The sequence below is a fragment of the Chroicocephalus ridibundus genome, chromosome 2, assembly GCF_963924245.1.
Source record: "Chroicocephalus ridibundus chromosome 2, bChrRid1.1, whole genome shotgun sequence".
In the NCBI taxonomy this organism is placed as follows: domain Eukaryota; kingdom Metazoa; phylum Chordata; class Aves; order Charadriiformes; family Laridae; genus Chroicocephalus; species Chroicocephalus ridibundus.
The window spans coordinates 142,335,905-142,356,101 of NC_086285.1; the positions used below are offsets into that span (position 1 = coordinate 142,335,905).

Consider the following 20,197-nt stretch of genomic DNA (forward strand, 5'->3'; position numbering starts at 1 on the left):
CAGAATACAAATAAGTGTGTGCAAAGCTAGCAGATATAATTAGGCAATCAACAATTATGTGGTGAAATGGACTGGAAAAATAAAATTAAAACAATAAATGTTAATTTGTATTTGCTAACCACGAATGATGTGGCTGGTGCTCTGCAAGGCGCAAAATCCTTAAAAAATAAGATTCTCTTCAAAATTCAAGGAATGATGCGGGGAAGTCACATTTAGGAAAGTCTATGGAGATGGCATTCATCTGGGATTGTAAAATAGCTACAGTGAAAATTCAAGGCTGTGTATGCACGCTCGCTGCCCTAGCTTAAAAGGGCCACCAGAATATATTTGGAAAGCACAGTTTAGAAATCAAATTATGGCTGTATTTTCATACGATCTGAGTGCACACATTTTCCAAACTATAATCTTGCGGCAGGAAGACTATTTGAGTCATGTGTGTTTGCATGACTCACAGAACACACATTACGGTGAGATCTGAAAGAAGGGGAAAAGCCCTGTATCACTAAACCAGGAGATTACTCCTTTAGCAGGATGTGGTTTCAAAACAGGAGCAGAATAAGACAGTGAACCCAGCATCGCTAGAAGAATCAGAGAGGAAGAGGAGACAAGAATCTGCACCAGAGATGCACAGGAGGGCTCCCAAGGCTTGGAAAAGTGGAATATAAGCACATAAAGAAAATTCCAATAAAGCATTAGAGCTGAAAAGGTACAACGTTAAATTTTAGAGATGCTTTCTGAATGACTTACGGAAGACAGAACAGTGCATTAACCCCCAGAAGAGAAAAGATGTATCAATAAGCTGGAAAGGGCAATGGACTTTGAAAGGTAAAACATAGTCCTGCTTCTTGAATCATCATTTCATACCTCGCTGGAAAGAAGTTAAGAATATGCAAATCCCAGTTCCTCAAATCTCAATTTATTACAGCAAACCCCTTTTTATAACCAAGAATTATATAGGCCTAACCCTACACCAGATCTGCACAAACTTGCGGTACGCCTGAAGGATTACCAAAATACATTTTTCTTCCTTATTCCTCAGCCTCTCCTCCAAGATGTGATCAATACCAATTCCTTTCGCTCTTCTATTTCCACACTTCTTTCGGTCTTTGTCAGCTCGGTATTGTCAATATGCAAGAATGCCGCAGAGCTGGTTACAGTCTGCTTCTAAAGGGATGTCCATAATGAATGAGAACCATATGAGTGGTACTCTTAATAATTGTGCCCACTGCTGCTGCTATTTCCTCTTGAACTTAAGAGAGATCTTCTGCCACCTTTGACTTACACTGTACCCATTTAAAAGCATGGTTACGTTGCAGGCACCGCTCCAGACATATATCCACATTAATACTGAAATAACTGGCTGGATAATTTAAATTAATTCAGATGTGTGGATCCTACCAGGTGGTTATTCCTCATGAAAGTTTCACAAGATTGCCAGATCCCAAGAGCAAGAAAATGAAGTTGGTTTATTTTTAATAAGTAGAAATAAATGCACAACTCATTATGCAATATCATGGAAAAGCTCAAGTAAGGCTGTAGCTTCATGCCATAGGAATTTGGGCAGGAGATTTTTAGAAGTTGGATCAGTTTAGTGTCTCTTTTGACACTACAGCCCTAAACCAGCTGCAGGAACATTACTACCAAGTGGCGTGCTGCAGCACAGGGACCAAACCAAGAGGTCAGTGAATCTCCAGTTGAAGCAGCTCCTCTTAAATCCCCTTAAATAAAAAAAGGACTTGTTGTCTGAAGTTCTTCTGCAATTAATGCTCCCAAGGAGGCTGTTTCTCCATACTCTGCCTATAACTGCCAGTAAAGAAGAAATTACTAGTAAAAAATAAAAATAAAAATAATAAAATTTAAAAAAAACCCCACCCATCAGCACAGAGAAATAAATTCAGCTTTAGTATGTGGAAGCACAGCTCCATGAGCTACCACGGGAAGGAGGGGCAGCCCTTTCGGTCAGCACTGAGCCTGACAATTCTGCTCCTCCACCAGCACGCGAAGGCAAAGTTCATTCTGCAAGTTACAGATCAAGTAACAGTTCTGGATCAGGTTCAATGAATAATTAACTTTAGATGCACAGAAGCTTAACGCTGATGAAGTTTCCCTCTGAAACACAACACAAAAGACAGTGCCATGGACTGCTCTGCTGTCCCATGCAGTGCACAGGCGTGAAGTACCTTGGACTGGGTAGCTGAAACAGCTAATGGACCCGTCAGGAACAAAGAATCGTCATACAGGCTGAAGGGACCTCAGGAGATCAGGTAGTCTAAGCTCTTCTGTCTCAAAGTCTGTGCAGTTAGATCAGGTTGCCAGGGGTTTGTCCATCAGTGTTTTTTCATGCCTTCAATAATGGAAATACCAAGACCTCTCTGGACAACTGGCTTCGGTGTCTGACCATCCTTACGGTGAAGAATTTTTTCCTTATATCTATTTGGGATTTATCCTGGTCCATTACTTGTGCCTGCTGCCTCTCATCCCATCACTGTGCACCTCTCAGAAGAGTTTGTCTCCATCCACCTTCTCTACACCCTCCCATTAGGTAGCTCTAGACAGCTCATGACAGAAAGGATGATATAAAGATAGTTATATTTAACTAGCAACTGCCTACAGCTCACCAACAGGGAAATACTGGAGACAGGATGCTTTACTCCTGCCTTTCAAGAGCCTCAGTAACTTGGAGACATGGGATCCACAGCACTACTCCCTCCTCCAGAAAAGATGTCCATATCCTCACCTCTAGAAGATTGGCAAGTAGAACTGGTTTGTGTAAGACACAGCTAGGCGAGACGGAAGCGGTGAGCTTTGATTTTATTCAATCCTTTTGAGTGGAAGCCTCACTCTGGAAGTGAAAGACATGAATTCAAATCCTCCTTCTGCTTGCTGAAGCTCAGGTCTATAGAGTATTCCCTTGGCAGGGTGGAAAGCTACCGCCCAGCAGCGGCTTATTCCAGATGGGAGTCATCTCCATTACTCTTGTCCTGCCCAAGGACTGAGCAGGAAACAGTTCAGGAGGGACCAAGGCCTGAGATCAACAGCAGCGAGGGGAAGCAGCTCCTGCACTGGTCCTGCTCTTTGTCCAGTGACTCTCGCATACGAGAGGCGGAAAGAAGAGATGTACATCGCAAAATGCAACGTGCTGCAGAGATGGCTGAGCTCCTGGAGAGTTGAGCCAGTGAATATAGATAGCATGGTACAGCACGGCAAGGGCTACACCAGCTTCGCAGATGAACTGCATGAATGCAGAGTTAGCACAGTGGGGTACTGAACGAAATCAGCCTTGCCAAGCGGGCCAATATGGCTAGACTGTGTCTGCGTACAAGTATAAACCCAAGCGCTGCTGTGCCCCATGCATTTCCTGATTTCGTCTCTACTCGCCTCAGTATCGCTGGCTCTGTGCTCCGTTTTACACCACACACATTTCTGGGAACAAAAAAGTACGCCTGCACTTGTGAAGAGACCAACATTTCTAAATACGCATTGGACATCCTCTGAGATTACCTACCAGATCCAACTGCGCCAACGACTCAGATACGGAACCGCCTCAATTATAAAATTGGTGTGAACTCAGCACTGGCCTGCTTAACCCTTAGCATGCACAGATGTAACTCGTCGTGCTAGGGAAACTCTGAAGCTGTAACAGTGATGCATCTGGAATGAGGAGAGAATTGAGGCATGCAATTTTGGATTTGGAAGCCAACTACAGCTTCAAGTGCAATAGTCATCTTGTGCACTCAGCTTTAGTCTGGACCTAGTAGCGAGAGATGAGGCTTCAGCTCATTTTTTTGTAGAGTTATCCTTGATGTACACACTTGGAAGAAAAAAGGATGTAGCAAACAAACCAGAAAACTGCTACAGCTATATGTACAAGTCCTGAAAAGGACCAGACTTCATTTCTTCTTCTATTCTTGGATGTATCAACTTCTTTATTTGGACTTTTCAAATTGGCACATCACATCATTTTGGAATTTATTTTACCCAAAATTGGTGTTCAGGTATTTTTTTTAAATCACATTTACACAGATCACATTGATTCGCAAGCTGTGATGACTATGCCTTAAATATATGAGTGTGGAGTCCAAATTCTTCAAATCAAGATGTGATCGGTGCTAAATACCCTGAGCACACCAAGAAGTACCAGTCCTGAGAAACTGATTTGTTTGTTTCTCTCCAGCTAAAGGCCTGAGTTGAAAAGCACTAAATCTTCACAGGGAAAGTGTTTGGGACCCTGCTTAAAATTATATATAAACATATATATATATATAAACAGCTATTTCTGCAGCATGATCTGCATCTCATGGTTACTTTCCATGTGTATGTAGCAAGATGCCATTCGCAGCCCCATGGGTTGAAAATAAGAGCAATAATGTCATGCAGACTTTGGAATTTACTACTACCATAAAAGAAGAGGAAACTTTAATACGTTGAAAAGCAAGTCATTACACCTCATCTCCCAAACCCTACAATAGGTATCTGAAGAGCCTAGCGACCCACGGTCGTCTTAGGGAAAAAGTTTTTAACTCCTATCCGAATCCTGAAGAAGATAAAGTCATTATGTAGGATGACTGGAATAATGATGCAAGGTTAACACTCGGACTTAAGTATTTCCAGACACATTTTCCCTGTTTGGCAGGAAACTTTGTTTTGTAAGACCCAGAATTGTCCTAATATAACAGCATAGCAACTGCAACTTAAAACAGAACAAGTCGGTTAATGGACTGTTAGAAGACTTTTGCTGTATAACAGCATTTAGACGCATGTATTTAAAAAACAGGTGGATAATCCAAATGTTCAGTTACTAGGACACTAACAGTTATGTCCATGGCAATTTTGTTTCTGTTCTTTAAACAAATCATCACTTGCAAACACTAATGTTAAAACCAGAAAGCCAGTCTAGTACACAGTGGCTATAAATGCCAAATCAATTTTCAGCAGATAATAAAGTCCATGTTTTACAATCAGCAATGCACTGTTTTACTACCCAAAATGTAAGCTAATAATATATAGCTCTGCTAAATGGAAAATGCAGATATGCTGTTAAGAAACGGGCTGGCTGTGAGATGATGGATCATTTCTGCTGGGACCTTCTTAAAGCTATGTGCAAATGTTTTGAAAATATCACATGATGTGGCCATGTGTTAAAAATTACAGCCAGTTAAGTTCTCTGCTAAGAAAAATATGTGGGCAATTTATGAAATGCACTCCAGGATGGAGATATCTTAAGTAAAACCAGATTTTGAAAACAAACCCATTTTTTTTGAAACATGAACTTAAAAAAAAAAAAAAAGTTGCAGCCACATCTGGAGAGCAGAAGTAAAGAAAGGGTGGTCTGACCTAATACCAGGCCATCTTCTGAAAGAGCAGCATTATTTCTGGGCTACAATGACTGTGATCACTGATTGTCCTTTTAAGGAAACCATGCTGAATACTGCCATGGGCAATAATAAAGCATTTTGTAGGCCAACATCTGTTCTTTGAAAGTACTATAAAATGACTGATAGATTTGTAATGTTTCATAAATAAAGTCTGGAATAAACAGTTCCTAAAACAAAACAAAACAAAACCAAAACCAAAACACATTCACCATAATCAGACAAACCGGTGTACGGTATTAAGATTTGAAGAGTGTTCCCCCGGCATCAATTATTTAGAGATAAGCACTTCCTGGAGTTCACTACGTAGAATGACAAAATGGTTAACTTGGTTACTGCAAGCTGCATGTTAACGGGACTGCCTTTCCAGAGACTTTTCTCAGAGTTGCAGTAGTGCCTTAACAGAGATGTGAATTGCTTTTACAGCGTTTCATTAGCAAGCCTCGCTGCTGTCGCTCTGCCCTGACAGGGAAGGGAGGAGGTGAGCGGCGAGTCACAACTATAACAGTATGAGCAGTCCATCTTTGAAGGGCAAATTTATTTTGTGTAAAAGTGTTATCGCTACATAAACCAGAACCCGTCTTTATTACTTCCCGTTCTTTTCCCCAAAAGGAGGAGGACTTCAAATGTCAGAATTACTGAAGGGATGCTTCTGAAATCAAGACTTCACACATACACAAAAGGCACTGACATAATATCAGATTACATAAAAATACACATCCTTTTAATCTCCTGTACATAATGTGCTTACTTTTAAAATACAAAAATCTGCCCCAGATGGCTAATAATGCCCATTTGAAAAAACCCAACACCACAATATTAAAGGGCTAAAATATGCTGTGAACAGATTGAGAGGCAGTTCATCCTAGAGGAGAGTAAAAAAGTGCAGATGGGTGTCAAAAATAGCCAAGTGTCAGATCTGTTCAAGTATCTCCATTCTGGCACATGCTCCCAGTCACAGCTGTTAGTGTATTCTCTGTATCCAAGCGCAAGGTTTTCTAACACTCCGAGCTGACATTAAAACACACTTCTTGCTTGCTACTGCTTTAAGAGAATGCTGGAAATTAAAGATTTATTTAATGGTAAAGCTTAACGAGTATTGATAAGGGTATACATACTCGAGTGTAGCGCATGCCATTTTGATTAAAGATGCATGAAATTTTAACCAGCAGGTAGATTAAGTAATTTAAATGCCAAAGGCTTAATAGGTTTTCAAAAACCTCCACTCTAGGCATTCCAACACTGTTTGCCAACAGCCCCAAATAATGCACACAAGGATCAAAACTGATGAGATTGTGACATTTCAGTACATTTAAATATCTTAATAAAACGCAGAAATAGTAAACCGCACGAGAAGATTAGTTTCATACAAATATAAGGGAAACGTCAGCGCATTCAAATTTTGCAGAATGCAGTTTTTTAAATTAATGAATTGCCATGATATTTCTAATGAAGACCACATTCCCAGGAATGTAACGCATGTAAATCAAATTTGACGTTTAAAGGGTTAAATTGACCTTTCATAGTCCTCAGTTGTTATCTATGCAAATTAATTTGCCCATATTTCAACCATATAAATCCTCTTAGCCTTGTGCTTTGAGCAAACAGAACCCACTTTCTTGTTACAACCAGAGGATCAGCAAACATACCAGCAGTAGGGTATGACCAAGTATAAAAATCCTAAAAGGAAAACACTCTTCCAACAACTGGCAATACCTACATGCAACTGTGGTTGCAGCAAACTGGCAGATACTGTTTCAAAACACCATCTGCGAGGTGTACAGACTCTCTGTGATCAAGCGTAGCCTCTTCTGCCTGTCCTACCCAAATAATCCACAAGAACCAGCCAGCTGTAGGATCTCTAGCCCTGTCTTTTTTTATCCAGAGACACACAGGCTGCTATAATCAGGCACATGGCTTTTTTCAGTCCTTACCAAAGGGAAGGAAAAAAAACCCAAACAAAACACACCAAATTCAATCTACTCGGTCGTGGTCAAGCATCTTGCAAAACCCCTCTGATAAATCACCCTGCATAGAAGCACCGTTTTCATTGGCAATAACACTTATCAATTAGACAAGCGATCGTAAGATCCAAGGATAATATTTTCCTCAGGAAACTGACCTATTAAAATTCCCAGCTCCGCAGCAATTCCTCTAATTCAGCAGATTTTTTCATTGTTTTATTTTGAAACAACGTATTTCAGTGATCTGCCTGGTGACAGTTAAGGACTAAGATTTAGGATGACATTGGAATAATTTGTTTTATAAATCTCCTTCACTTCTCTAACATAAACAGCTTTTCACAGAGATAATTTCAGCTGATGGGTGAACGCTGTGAATGATCTCTACCGATCAAATGTTTGCAGATTCAAGGTACAGCTGACAGTCATGAAAGCCAGCCCGAAGCTGTATTTCTCTTCGCTAAAAATGATCGCCCGTGCAGAGACCTGCACCCACAAAGCTGGTGACTTTCTGCTATTTCTATCCCTTTTCATTGAAACATCCAGTACTGCTGTTAAGTATCATCTCTGGCAGTTCCCTCGCACAAATTCCCCTCCCCCAAACATATACACAACAGAATTAGCATCCACGATCGCTCTGTACCCGTATCAGCTTGCAAATCACCCTCTATATTAAAAGAGAAAAGAAAAAAAAAAAAAAAAGAAAAAAAAGACTATCAAAAAACAATTAGCGTTTCCTCATTTAAAACCGAAAGAGCTGCAATAATTTCAACTCACCAGGCATCCTTGGATAAAATATACCACACTGTAAATGGCTCTCTCCTAAAAGCAAGCTTATTTAGGGCTCAGTGCCTCCTGTTCTGGAATGAACAGAGAGAAGCGAGGAGGGCCATCAGAACTGGCTGTGGCAGCGTAGCTGGAGGCAGGATGCTGGGCGCGTGCGTTTGCCAGGCAAAGACAGATGGAGAGCTGACACTCTGTATTGCACTTGGAGCAGAAATGTGAATGATGACAGGAGCACATGTGGCCTTGAACCCAGCCCTGTCTCTTCAGGCAGAACAATGACAGGGATGTGTGTGCAAATTATCACAACCCCGGCTCCCCTCAGCTGACTCCTTTTACTCTACCTTTCACACCAAGTTCCAGATGACCAAAGAATAGAAAGTAAAATGCAGAGTGATAAGCCAAACACTGAATTATTCATTTTTTTTCTTTAAAAGTTAACCCTTTCTTCTGCTGACAGCAATTAAAGAAAGAAGCATCGCTTCGAATCAGCTCTCCTCCAAAAGTGGAAACAAATTCATTCTTTATTTTAACAGCCATAATTTCGCACTCCATAGGACTACGTTTGTTTATTTAGCTGGAAATTCAAAACGTGCAAGAGGATATACGGGAGGGTCCCCCCTCCTCTTCCTCCCCTCCCCACACTTTTGTCATTATTGTGCTGTTTTACTGTAGTGAACAGAGTATCAAAATCACTCCCTTTCTCAGATTCTCAGTAGTATGTGTAAAATAGAACACACTTAGAAAGCAGACCACTTTTATTTTACTATAGCGCTTTTAACCCCCTGGGATTCCTGCATTGATACGTTCCAAACATTTGCAGCTTACTCTCCTTTACCTTGCATGGTGATCCATGGGGGATGAAAACAAAATCTTCCCTGTAAAGCTTTTTCAAAAGCTAAACAATCATGTCCTCTCAATTTCTGATTTTGCACACCCCTTAAATGTTTATCCTTCACATGAATAACGTATGCCTGGCTAGGTTCAATGCACTCTTCCCTATTAAGCTTTAATGGACACCATGATACATAAAACTACAAGTCTTTGTTATAGTGCTTTATCTAAAGCTGGCTATTTTCTTCTCAGCAGTCCCTCTTTAGTCCTTTGTAAAACATCTTTGCCTCTTAGGAGAAACATACGCCTGACTCGCGTGCCTTCTGTAGCACGTATAGCCTTGCACAAAATTCCAAGCACAAGGAAAAATGTCTTCTTTTTAAAACTCTCCTCCCATTTAGCACTTGCAATAGCTTCGCCCTTTAGTAACGAGTATTTCTCCGACAATTAGCGTGTAGGTCCTGGTTTTGACTTTGCCTTTGCAATATACATTTAAACACATATAGAACGGCAGTGGTTCTCACTCAGATCTTCAGGACCTGCATTCTTGTCAGTGCAAGACTCAGCCTTTTGTACTTATTTATGCATCCCCCTGATTTTGCGTTATGCCATCTTCTGCCTCTGCTACGCAGAAACAGCCCTGCTTTCAGGCCTTCCTCTTCCTTCCTCTAGCTGCCACAGAGCCTGATAAAGATCTATTTAGGAAAAGGACACACATGCGAAATTAAGCAAAAAATAACAACCCTTCCAATATCCGGGCTGAACTCATGAATATTTCTCACTTGAAGAGAATGAGTCACTTAATGTACTGATATTTCCACAATAATATCTTAAGGCTATTTAAGTGCCTCCCTTAAGCTTCGCTTAAATAGGAGAGAGACTCCAAACACCGGACTGGCAAATTCAAGAGGATCAAAGACGCGAAGGAGCAGGTCCCCTTGCCCCAGTAAACGCCCCGGCACTAGCAACAGAATGCATCTGCTACTTGAGGCAGGTCTTTTCTTCATCAGATATCTACTGTAATGAAGTTCTCTGTAATGGATTTTTTTGAGTGTTGGGAGAGCCCAAGAGAAACACCGAAACATGAAAACATTTTCATGACAGATCGCTTTCATGAAGGGGGGAAAAAGCGGAGGGAGGAAAGGGAGAGAGTAACAAGCAAAGTCTGTGCCACCGAGGCCTTTGGAGAATTTACCGTTCTTTTTGTTTTATTATTTGATGCACTATTTAAAACCAGTCACTTAGTATTGTATTTTCTGTGTTGTTTTTCTTTTTTAATGCTGTACTCTACATGAAAGGAAAAACATTTTCACAGTTGGAAATGCAACCTTTCATCAACATAGATGCAGCCTGAATCAGCTTCAGAGTAGAAAGTAACGTGTCAAAGGTATGACGCGTTTTAATAAAACCGAACAATATTCACTCTTAAAAGTACGTCTTAATATCAGTACATTGTAAATCCACAGACCACGGCTCACGAAATTGAACTTCCATATGCTGTGTGATTATGCATCTTTTTTCTGTGTGTAAAAAGCCTTTTTAAGCTGTTATCTGACTACAGTAATTGCCATTTAAATTGATCCACGTCAACAAAACCTGGATCCCTGGAGATTCTCACCTAGAAGCCTGCTTGTGGAAGGGGCTAACAGAATGCCTGTGCATCTGAGACTACTTCAGCATTTTCTCAAGCAGCCAGCTGCATGAATAGTTTTTCCTTCTCATTATTTAATACACTGAGGCAGGCTGCAACCCATTTGGCAGTCCTCCCTGAATAAATATCTGTGGATATTTATTCGCGTTCCCCACCCCACCCCCATTTTTAATGCAGTCACTTAAAGCTTGCCCTCACAGTTTTTGCACCAGGTCTGAAATTTTAGCAGGCCAAGCAAAGGCAGACAGCCCATTCTGAGAAACAGTTTTATTCTCCGCTAAGAAAGAAAAGGCAGTGGTTTTAACATAGGGACAATTCTGCTGTATCACAAGAGTCGGTATTGTGTGTCATACCAAAACGAAAGAGATATGAAGAGAGTGAAAAATCCGGAAGATAATCTTTGGCCAGTTTCTTTACGTTACGGTGCACATTACGCTACACCTTCCTAGGTGGGAAACAGCTCCTTCTTTGACAATCATTCAAAATACTTTACCAAATAATTCTAAATAATCCTTTAAAACTCTTTATTTTGAAAATGGGTAAAGAAGGCAAAACATCCTCCATATTCCTCTATTTTAAGGGAAAAGAAGACGACTTGAATGCAGTGGATGATATAGGGTCGCTAAGACATGGATCTGACGGAAAAGAGAAATTCCAAATGATCACCATTTAGAAGTACAGAGATTGCCTTTTGCGCAAACCTTGCTTAATAACAGGGACTGGAAGTCCACTGAAACGCATCTGTAGTTAATGAAAGCTCTCTATTAACAGTGAAGGAAGAATTTAACTCAAAGCTTTTCTGTAGGACTTCTCAACTTCCCGCTCTACTTATAGCAGACTGTTGTGATACATTGTGACTTCACACAGTGGGTATTAAGTGAGTTAATTCAAAGGAGCTGAAACCTCATTGATCCTAATTGAAAGCAATACACCCAACCAAATAGTTTTCTACCCCATCTGCTCTGGCCTGCCACCAGCTATTCAATACAAGAGAATTAATAGTTTCAGATATTCTAACCGACCCAATAAAAGCACTCATTTAAGCAGGACTGCATTAACAAAGTGAAAAACCAAGGGCAAAATGGGTTCAAATGGAGCATTTTACTCCTAGTTGGCTTTAACAAAGCTGAATAATGCTTATTCTGACTTTTTATGTGCAAGACTTGATAAACTGAATGAGAAGGCACTCAATGATCAGTCAACGAGCATTGATGAATGGTCATTAGGACCCCCCCAATCTCAGGGAAGGCCATTCCACAAAGTGGCACACCAGCTTGAAAGGGCGGACTCACTAATGTCCAGATTTCCCCGCTTGCTTGTTCCACTTTCACTTTCAGACCACTGGCCACCAAATGAGGCTGACATATTGGAAAATAATCTTTTATGGGCGAATGGTAAATAAAAATGGAGGCATTAGCTGGGCTTTCAAATTCAAATCTGCTAGTTTTGTCAGCCCCCAAACGTTTTGATTTTCCACCCAGCTGGAAGCTATTAGTGTTTTCTTAAGGCATCCCACTGACAGGGCAAACCCACCTAATGTGTGAGCTGTAGAGCTGATGGGGGGGACGACCACTTCTGGATGCTTTCTGAACTTTATTCAGTTGATTGTCCAACCAAAGTACAGTAGTAAAGATAACACATCTTCAGGAGAAGCTCACTAATTTCTTGATGACTGGTAATTCCTATCACCTGGTGCAACAGTAGTCCACCTAGGACTGCAATGGGTACCCTCAGTGCGGCTTTTTCCATGACATTGTACCTAGCCTCTGATGCTTTTCCTGCACCACCACAAAAGAGCTCAAGCTATTTCAAGAAAGGCACTTTATAAACTTCTCTTTGCTTGGAAACGGAATTAAAATATTCCAATAAGATATGTGCTTATCTGTTAGCAGTAGCTCTTAATGCATGCAACACAAAACATTTGCCAGATAACACTAAACATTTCCCTGAGCATTTCCTTATTGGCAAGGCTTTCTGGACTTCTGAAAAAAAAGACAAATGGGACCCTTAAAACATACATAGCTCCGTAAAACACAGACTAATTGAGATTACCCACACAGATACTGAATAGTTGAAAACTAGAGTCACCAAGCCGGGAAGAAACTATTCTTGGTTGTCTAAGAGAAACTGTTCATCATGTTACCTCCAGTACGGGATTAAATTCATTGGAGGTGAGAAAGCATTCGTCTCTTTTTTCAGTTAAGAAAACGTAAAAGTCGTACTATTTCAGCGGGAGGATTTCAAATTATCTGTTAAGAAAAAAAAAGGCAACCTTGGCAGTGGGTCAGACTTGGCAACCTAGACTGCCTATTGCTTTTTGATAAAAAAAGAACGAAAAAAAATCATTCTTGTTGAGCATTGCTTGAAATCCCAGTGGCGTTTCAGGTTTTAGAACAATAAAAACGTACATAAAGACCTATTGCAGGAGAAGAATAGTTCCACCAAAAATTAATCGACTCGGAATGGGAGGGCCAACATAGGCTTCAGGTTTTAAAGAACACATGATCTTACATAGTAAAATGTGCATTTTAGTAACAGCATTCACGTGGACTAACTCACATATGTGTACCTGGTTGGGTGTCCATTTCTTTCACTTGATGTGTGCTAAACCAAGTTTTACCTTGCATTATTAAATACAGTATTTTCTATAGTGTGGGTAAAGTAAATTAGAATTGACTGTTAATTTCTATCATCATTCAGATTCAAAGGAAATTACCACACCATCTAAGCATGAACATCACTGAAGCACTTTAGAAAATTTGATATTGATTTGATATTATTTCTGAAAGGACACAAGAAAATACCAAAGACGCCGTTTCACTGACAGGAGAAAGAACTCATTCAGTGTGACCCAGAGAAGCCTGGACAAGAATATCTGGTCCTGCTGATCTAAGGTCATATTTTAAGATCCAAAAAGAAACAGGGAAAAAAAAAAAGGGTTTCAAGCTATCAGTTGCTTTTTGACTTGAAGCTCAGAGTGTTTGTTCGTTTAACACGGGTAGGGAAACTCCTCCTGCTGTAGTATATTAACCCTAGTTTTGACCTCTAATCGATGTCTTTTCAATGTATAGGATTTTCATAATAAAGATAATGTGAGAGCATATTTGTGTGAAAGCGTATCTACCACCAGCCATAAATTCGAGCCTTGCATTTTTCTTTGTAACATGTCAATATTTGTGACACTAACTAAACATATTTTATTCATTTGACAAGGACTGTTACATTATATTGAAAACTTTTGTTTCAATGTCACCACCTCCCCGTTTTGACTGATGGCGAGTTAGTTTTGTTAAAACGCAAGGGGTGATAGCGTATGCTCCAGTGAACTTTCCCTCCTCTCAGCACCAGAGACAAAAACCTGCAGCTCTGCTCTGTGCTGGCAGCCATCTGGCCAGCTTTCTCTCAATGCCTGCCCCACACCACACTGCAGGCAAAATTTCAGGGCTCTAGAGCTCTGTGGAGCTATTCATGACATACCAATTTCACATTTTCTGCTTGTACGCTTGCAACAATAAATGCTAATGAGGACTATGAATGACATTTTTAAAGACAATAAAAAGGTCTCCAAATCCCTTGCATATGGAGACACTATTTTCTAAACTTCACCTTCTGTTAGGGAGCCATTACACTCTAAAGGAAAAAAATAACCTAAGGAGAACAATGAGATGATCAAAGCATAACCGAGTCCTTACGAATTCCAAAGAAAACAATGTTTGCAAAGCTAGCCTAATGACAGACAGATTTTATGCCGATGTGCAGCAGTAACACTTCAGCACAGGAACTCTCTTTTTCAATAGCACTGCTACTTCTCATCAGGGGGCTCAAGAATTGGGGGCGGGGGGGGAAGGCATAGCAAATCCTCGCTTTCACTGTTCACATATAACCCCACAAGCCATAGATTTGGACTTTTTAATTACTAATCTCTAGATGAGTCCAAGAATAAACTGTTATTATTAATTAATTTGGAATGCCTTGCTTTCACAGAGATTGCTGTGCTGACCAAGTGTGTCCAAGTGGAATACCTAATTTTAATGTTTTCTTTCCCCACATCTCCATTTTGCAATTCCATTGCTACCCTAAAAAAAAAAAAAAAAAAAAAAAAAGTTGCCTTTAGTCTTGGTACTGTGTTCTATATTTAATTAAAGACAGCTTCCTCTTATTAACAAGGATTAAAAACACTTTCAGGAAAATCCACCAGGTGGAGCAAATACACAGCAATACAAAACATTTATTTATGCACATACTGCCATTTTCAACGGGGAAAAAAGCTTTATATGGAAATATTTTTACCTCTTGACCTCCCTTCCTCACCTTTTTGTCATATATTGATCAATTTGTACTTACTTACTACATTTATAATGGTAGAAAATCTTTGTTCAAAGGGGCCTTGGTACAAAGCTATTCTTGCTGATGACTTCCAATACAAATTTGCAAACCACAATAGTCATCAGATATATAAGGGAAATTAAAGAATAGTATTATTCGACATGTATGTACACACACACACACGTATATGTATTCAGCAATATCAGGATAACGTGCTTGTAAAACAAACCAACAAGCATTCAGAAAATAAAGCTTAGTCTTACATCAGGCAGCAAAGTCTTTATGCTGGTCTCCACTATAACGGTCTGGAAACCAGACCCTCCTGCAGGCCCTGTTCTGTGTTTATATACATGGTAGTGCCAGTAACATCACAGCAGTGGCGTTGTACTGTATGTTGGTGATTACTGTTAATGCCTTTTTTTTTAGTATTACATCCGTCAACTACTAAGCATGAAGGAGGACTGTAAATAAATATTTGAGCACTTCTAAGACAGCTAAGCATTATTTTCTCATTTAAATTATTTGCTTTCCAGAGCCAGGTGAGAAAGCCACTTCTTCATCAAATATTTTAACTTTCCCTGATGAATGAGATGGTCTAATAGCATGAAGGCAGGGGGGCACCTTTTTACATGACAAGAACTAAGTCTTAACAGAAAAGTGGTTATGGATGAGTCTTCTCACAGTTGTAATAGGACAACCCACTGGCAGACACTGTAATTGCTAAAATGGCAAAGCAATATTACCAAGTGAACTGCTCTAATGCAGTTCAGTGTCTGGAAACACAGCAGAATTCAGTACACAGACTCATTCAACCCTTGATGATGAAAAAGCATTATTGTTTCTGAGTGACAAAGGGAAGGTACTGATTTTAGCCAAAGAAATATTTTTCTTTCCATTGTTTCCTTAGTTACACCTTCCAGCGCATTTTTCCTCTTACTTTTCCACTCAGTGCCCTCTGTCTTCTCTCTGCTCTCATGCCCACCTCTATGGTCGTGATTCTGGGGCCATCTCCTCGCTCTGCTACACACCTCCCTTCCCCAATTCACTACATGACTTGTGTCTTCTCCCGCTGCCTTGGACACTCATCCTTTCCTGTCTCTGGTAGCCCTGAAAGCTAGAAGTTGTTCCAGAATTTGAAGCTGTGTGTGCTACCGTAAGTGTTACCTGCAATTAACACATCAATGTATGACCAACAACCAGCAAACACCACTTGAACACTGAGGGACAAACACTGTGACAGTTAGGTTGCCACTCCAAAATTGAGCCAGAATGGGACTTACTTCATGTTGTGCAATCGGAGGAGCACACCACACTCCCTGGAAGCACAATGTGTTGATACAAGCTTTGTGTTTTCAGTCTGACCCAGACGAATCCCACCACAGCTAAGGAAAATTAACATACAAAATCTTTTCTTCTTTAGGAACAGGGAGGAGCCTTGAGGAACGCAGGCCTTTAAATATCATTTCATTTTATCTAATTGTGTTGTACTCCACATGGTGCTTTATTGTAGCCATTCAGAAGAGAAGCAGGAGAAGAATGCAGAGGTGATTATGAAGTGGAATTTCATACCAAGAGCAAATTACACCACTTCACACTAGGAGAACATCTGCCAAGAGCAGCAGTAAGTGCTTGGGCACAACGCAAGGTGCCAGTTTTAATAAAGCCCGAACCAGCTTGGGAACCGTTATCCACAAGAACTTTCGTTAAGCAAGATTGTCACTGCAGAGACTTGTGGAGATGCCCAAGTTAAATATTTTTTCAGTTTCAAACATAATGCTGATTTAAAGCCATTATCTCTGAGGGATTTTTGAGGTGACAACCATGGATTAAAGACTATCATTTTCTGCCATTTTCAAAGAAGCGCTAGACACTCAATGGGTGGGAAGAAAGGCAGTGTGGTTACTGTCATCAACACACGCCTGTTCAGAACTTTCTTTTACTATGCTGCTGGTTGAGATGGGCAGTGGTTGGCTAGAGGTCACGGACAGTTCATTAGATTATGAACTCTGCAAAAAAACATAAAGGCTAGTAAAACATTAGAAGACATGACTTATATGACATATAAAAGTTTAGCTAACTTCCCTATGTATGTACAAAACCGACAGGAACATGACACTGGTCACAATGCATAAACCGTCTTTTTTTTCATCCTGTAGATACAAGCAATGCTTACTTCAACTATGGCTTCTTTACAGTATGACAGGATAAAGGCCTTTAAAACTACATATAAGTAATTCACTTTTACTTAAGGGTTCCTTTACACCAGAGTAGTCTAACTAGTTCATAATGAAGAAAAGGGCCTGATTTTAAAGGTGAAGGATTATGTGTATATTTAAGAGTTTATTAGATGACTATTATCGATCTGCTACACTGTAACAGGTCTTTTGTTGCACCATCCCCTGCAAATCCTTCTTAGATGGAGGATTAGTGGCACAATAGATCATAATGACTCTTTTGGTCCCACTGCACTACCACTGACTCCCAGCTGCACAGGCCCACTGAAAGCTGCCTTCTCTTATGAAGGGTCCCCTAAAACGCTTACCTGGTAATGTCTGTGTGCAAGAAAATAAAGTATGCCCTTAAATCTGTACTACAAAATCCTAATGAAATATCAGCAGGGAAAATATAAGTTACCGCTCAAACGTTTTCGATCTCACCTACAAACTACCCAAAATCATTTGCACGTGAAAATGTCCTCCAAGACTACAGGCATAATAATTTTACAGACTGGACCAAAAACATCAGCATAAAAGAAAACAAAAGCATAGTTAACTTTCAGCTCTCCCTTTTCCACTCCTACAACCACAAATATCCTTCTTGGACCAGCTTCTGCCCACAACAATAAAAGGCAATAGTCACATGCTATGCTCATTTTTTCTGCAAAGTCATATTAATTATGTTCCCTCCCTCAACTACTCGTACCTTGTGATCTTAAATTCTGCCAGTACAACTATTAACAGCACTGTGCTATAAGACAGGGTATTAAAATTATTCAAATAAGAGTTCTATTCTTCACTTATCATTCAAACAAGAAGTCATACTTTAATTTTTCACAAATCAAAAAAACCCCAAACTTTCAAGACTTTCACCTAAATGAACATTTCAGTATCTTTCAGTTACGACCTCGAGCTTTACATCCCAATGAACACTTTCCATCTACAAGCCTGAACCTGACCAGGGCACAGAGCCCTGCCTCAGGCACCCGCACCTTCAGCCTGTTGAGCGACCTCAATAAACAGCAGCTATGAAGAGCAAAATCTATAACTGACCCTATCCCAACATTTTAAAATTAAACACCAAGCTGGACACCTAAGAAAATCGCATGAATAATGAGAATGGAAGCGTTGATAGCTGCCACCACTGTTTTAACAGGCCATGCCAGAACAAACACTGGCTTGGTTTTATTCCACAGCATGCCAAGCATGCTGCAAAACGAAAAACTTAAAATGCCAAGAATGACGATTATGTTAAAATTAACATTTTCATAAGTTTATTTGCTGCATAGCATAAACTCCACCTGAAAGAATTTGTTTCTTGGAAAGATTTTACCTCTAAAAATAAAAGAGGCTGAGCAAGGGGAGAAAGAACAAAGTAAAAGGAAAAAGACGCGAATTCAGAAGTGAAAGGGTTAAGATGTTTTGTTTCGGTCAGTATTATACCCATGCCAGAATTACAAGGGAAAGACTAAAAAGAGCCAATTTTTTTTTATTATTATTATTCTTTTAAAAAAAAAAAAAAAATCAGGCCTATCTGTCACAGGGTTGTCCGGGCTGGAAGAACCGGCAGGAACCTCAAATTCCTGACCAAACCCTCTTCCACACAATGCCTCCTGAATGGAAGGAACCCAGGCCCGGCAGAGATAGCCCGCTGTCAGGAACCAGCCCTGACGTTTGCGGACAGACGGGGCTGGCCTCGCAGGATGTCAGAGCAGCAAACTGCTGTTTGAGATACTGGGTTTTCACACACTCCCAGCCTGGATGTTTTGCTCTTCAGGTAATTAAACAAGGAAACGGGGCTGATGTGTACGAGTCTGACCCCTGCGCCGCGGCTCCGCGGTTCTGCAGATCAACTTCCGCACCAACCGCCCGGAGCATCAACAGAGTCCTCTGCTCCCGCTCTCCGCCTCTCCCACTCCTGACACCAAGCTCTAAAACAAATCCTCCTGGAAATCTCTGCTGCTCTCTACTCCTTTTTTTTTTTTTTTCCTATTGAAGAAGGGCTAAATTACTTGCTCTGTTCCACACGCCTTGCTGCTTTCTCATAAAAAAGAAGGGTAAACGTAAAGAAATGGGTACTTTCAGGTAGCTGTTCTACAGCCATTCAAAATATCAAATGGGGGGGGGGGGGGGGGCGGGGAAGAGACAGAAAGATGAGGCAAGGAATTCCCAAATTAATGCTTACGTTAAGGTCATCACTCAAAATGAAAAAGATCCTGAAAAGGATTTCTGATTCATCCAACCAACTGCCAGACATTCACTTATTTGGAAATAAAAATATTCTTATTTAAGTGTTATTGAAGAGTCTTTGTCTTAGATGATGACATAAATCATAGAATCAGGCATTAGAAAAATAGACCACTGTTTTCTCTCTCTTTTTCCCCAAATTTAAGAAACTGGAAAAGGCAGGCGTTACCACCTATACTCAGTGAAAACCCTACACAGGCTGCTCTATGACTGACCTAGTTTTTACGCTCTTTAAAGGCTATTTAAACAAAAATGATTTTTAAAAAAGGTAACACATTCCCACTTCTTTCTGAAAAATCCACAGAATAGACTATCGGCTGAAAAGAGAAGAGCCCAGAAGAAAGAGGAGTACAAAAGCATGCCTGCTTGTCTGTGTTCAACACAAAGAACATTAAATGAAAACAACTGGCATGCCGCCAAATTCCTATACAGGCAAAGAGATTCAAATAAATTGATTTCACGCATCACACTGACCTGGGATCAGTGAGCAGTGGTACAATACACTCGCTGCTCCATGTGGGGCAAAGCCCATTAACGTTATCAGAGCCACACTACATTACTACCAAGGAGAGGAGGGAGGGGAGCGCGGGGGGGAGAGAGAACCCAAACTCTGCAAACTCAGGGAAGAAAATCACTTTGAAAAAGGAACTTCAGCTTCAGCTGGTGTGCTTGGTTTCAGTTTACTGATAAATATATGATATTGTCAGAGCTCGTCCTCTGCTCACCTCAAAGGTTTCAAAGATCGTATTTTCAAATTAAAATAAATACTAATGTCTCACACACACACTCCCCTTACATTCACCGTTG

General features: G+C 40.4%; 1 protein-coding gene across 7 annotated transcripts in view; it reads right to left on the reverse strand.

Annotated features, from left to right (window-relative positions):
• Positions 1-20,197, reverse strand: part of RUNX1T1 (RUNX1 partner transcriptional co-repressor 1) — a 114,765-nt gene that overhangs the window by 71,205 nt on the left and 23,363 nt on the right. Inside the window, exon 1 of one of the 7 annotated variants that reach the window (XM_063327186.1) lies at positions 14,624-14,638. The exons of 5 other annotated variants lie outside the window; for them this stretch is intronic. Coding sequence is in view for 1 of the 2 variants with exons in the window: in XM_063327184.1 (XP_063183254.1) it covers positions 8,111-8,117 (7 nt within the window). In the remaining variant the exon portion in view is untranslated. Of the gene's footprint in view, positions 1-8,110; positions 8,341-14,623; positions 14,639-20,197 lie in introns of those variants that run through there. One more of the 7 variants, XM_063327184.1, reaches the window with a different exon arrangement.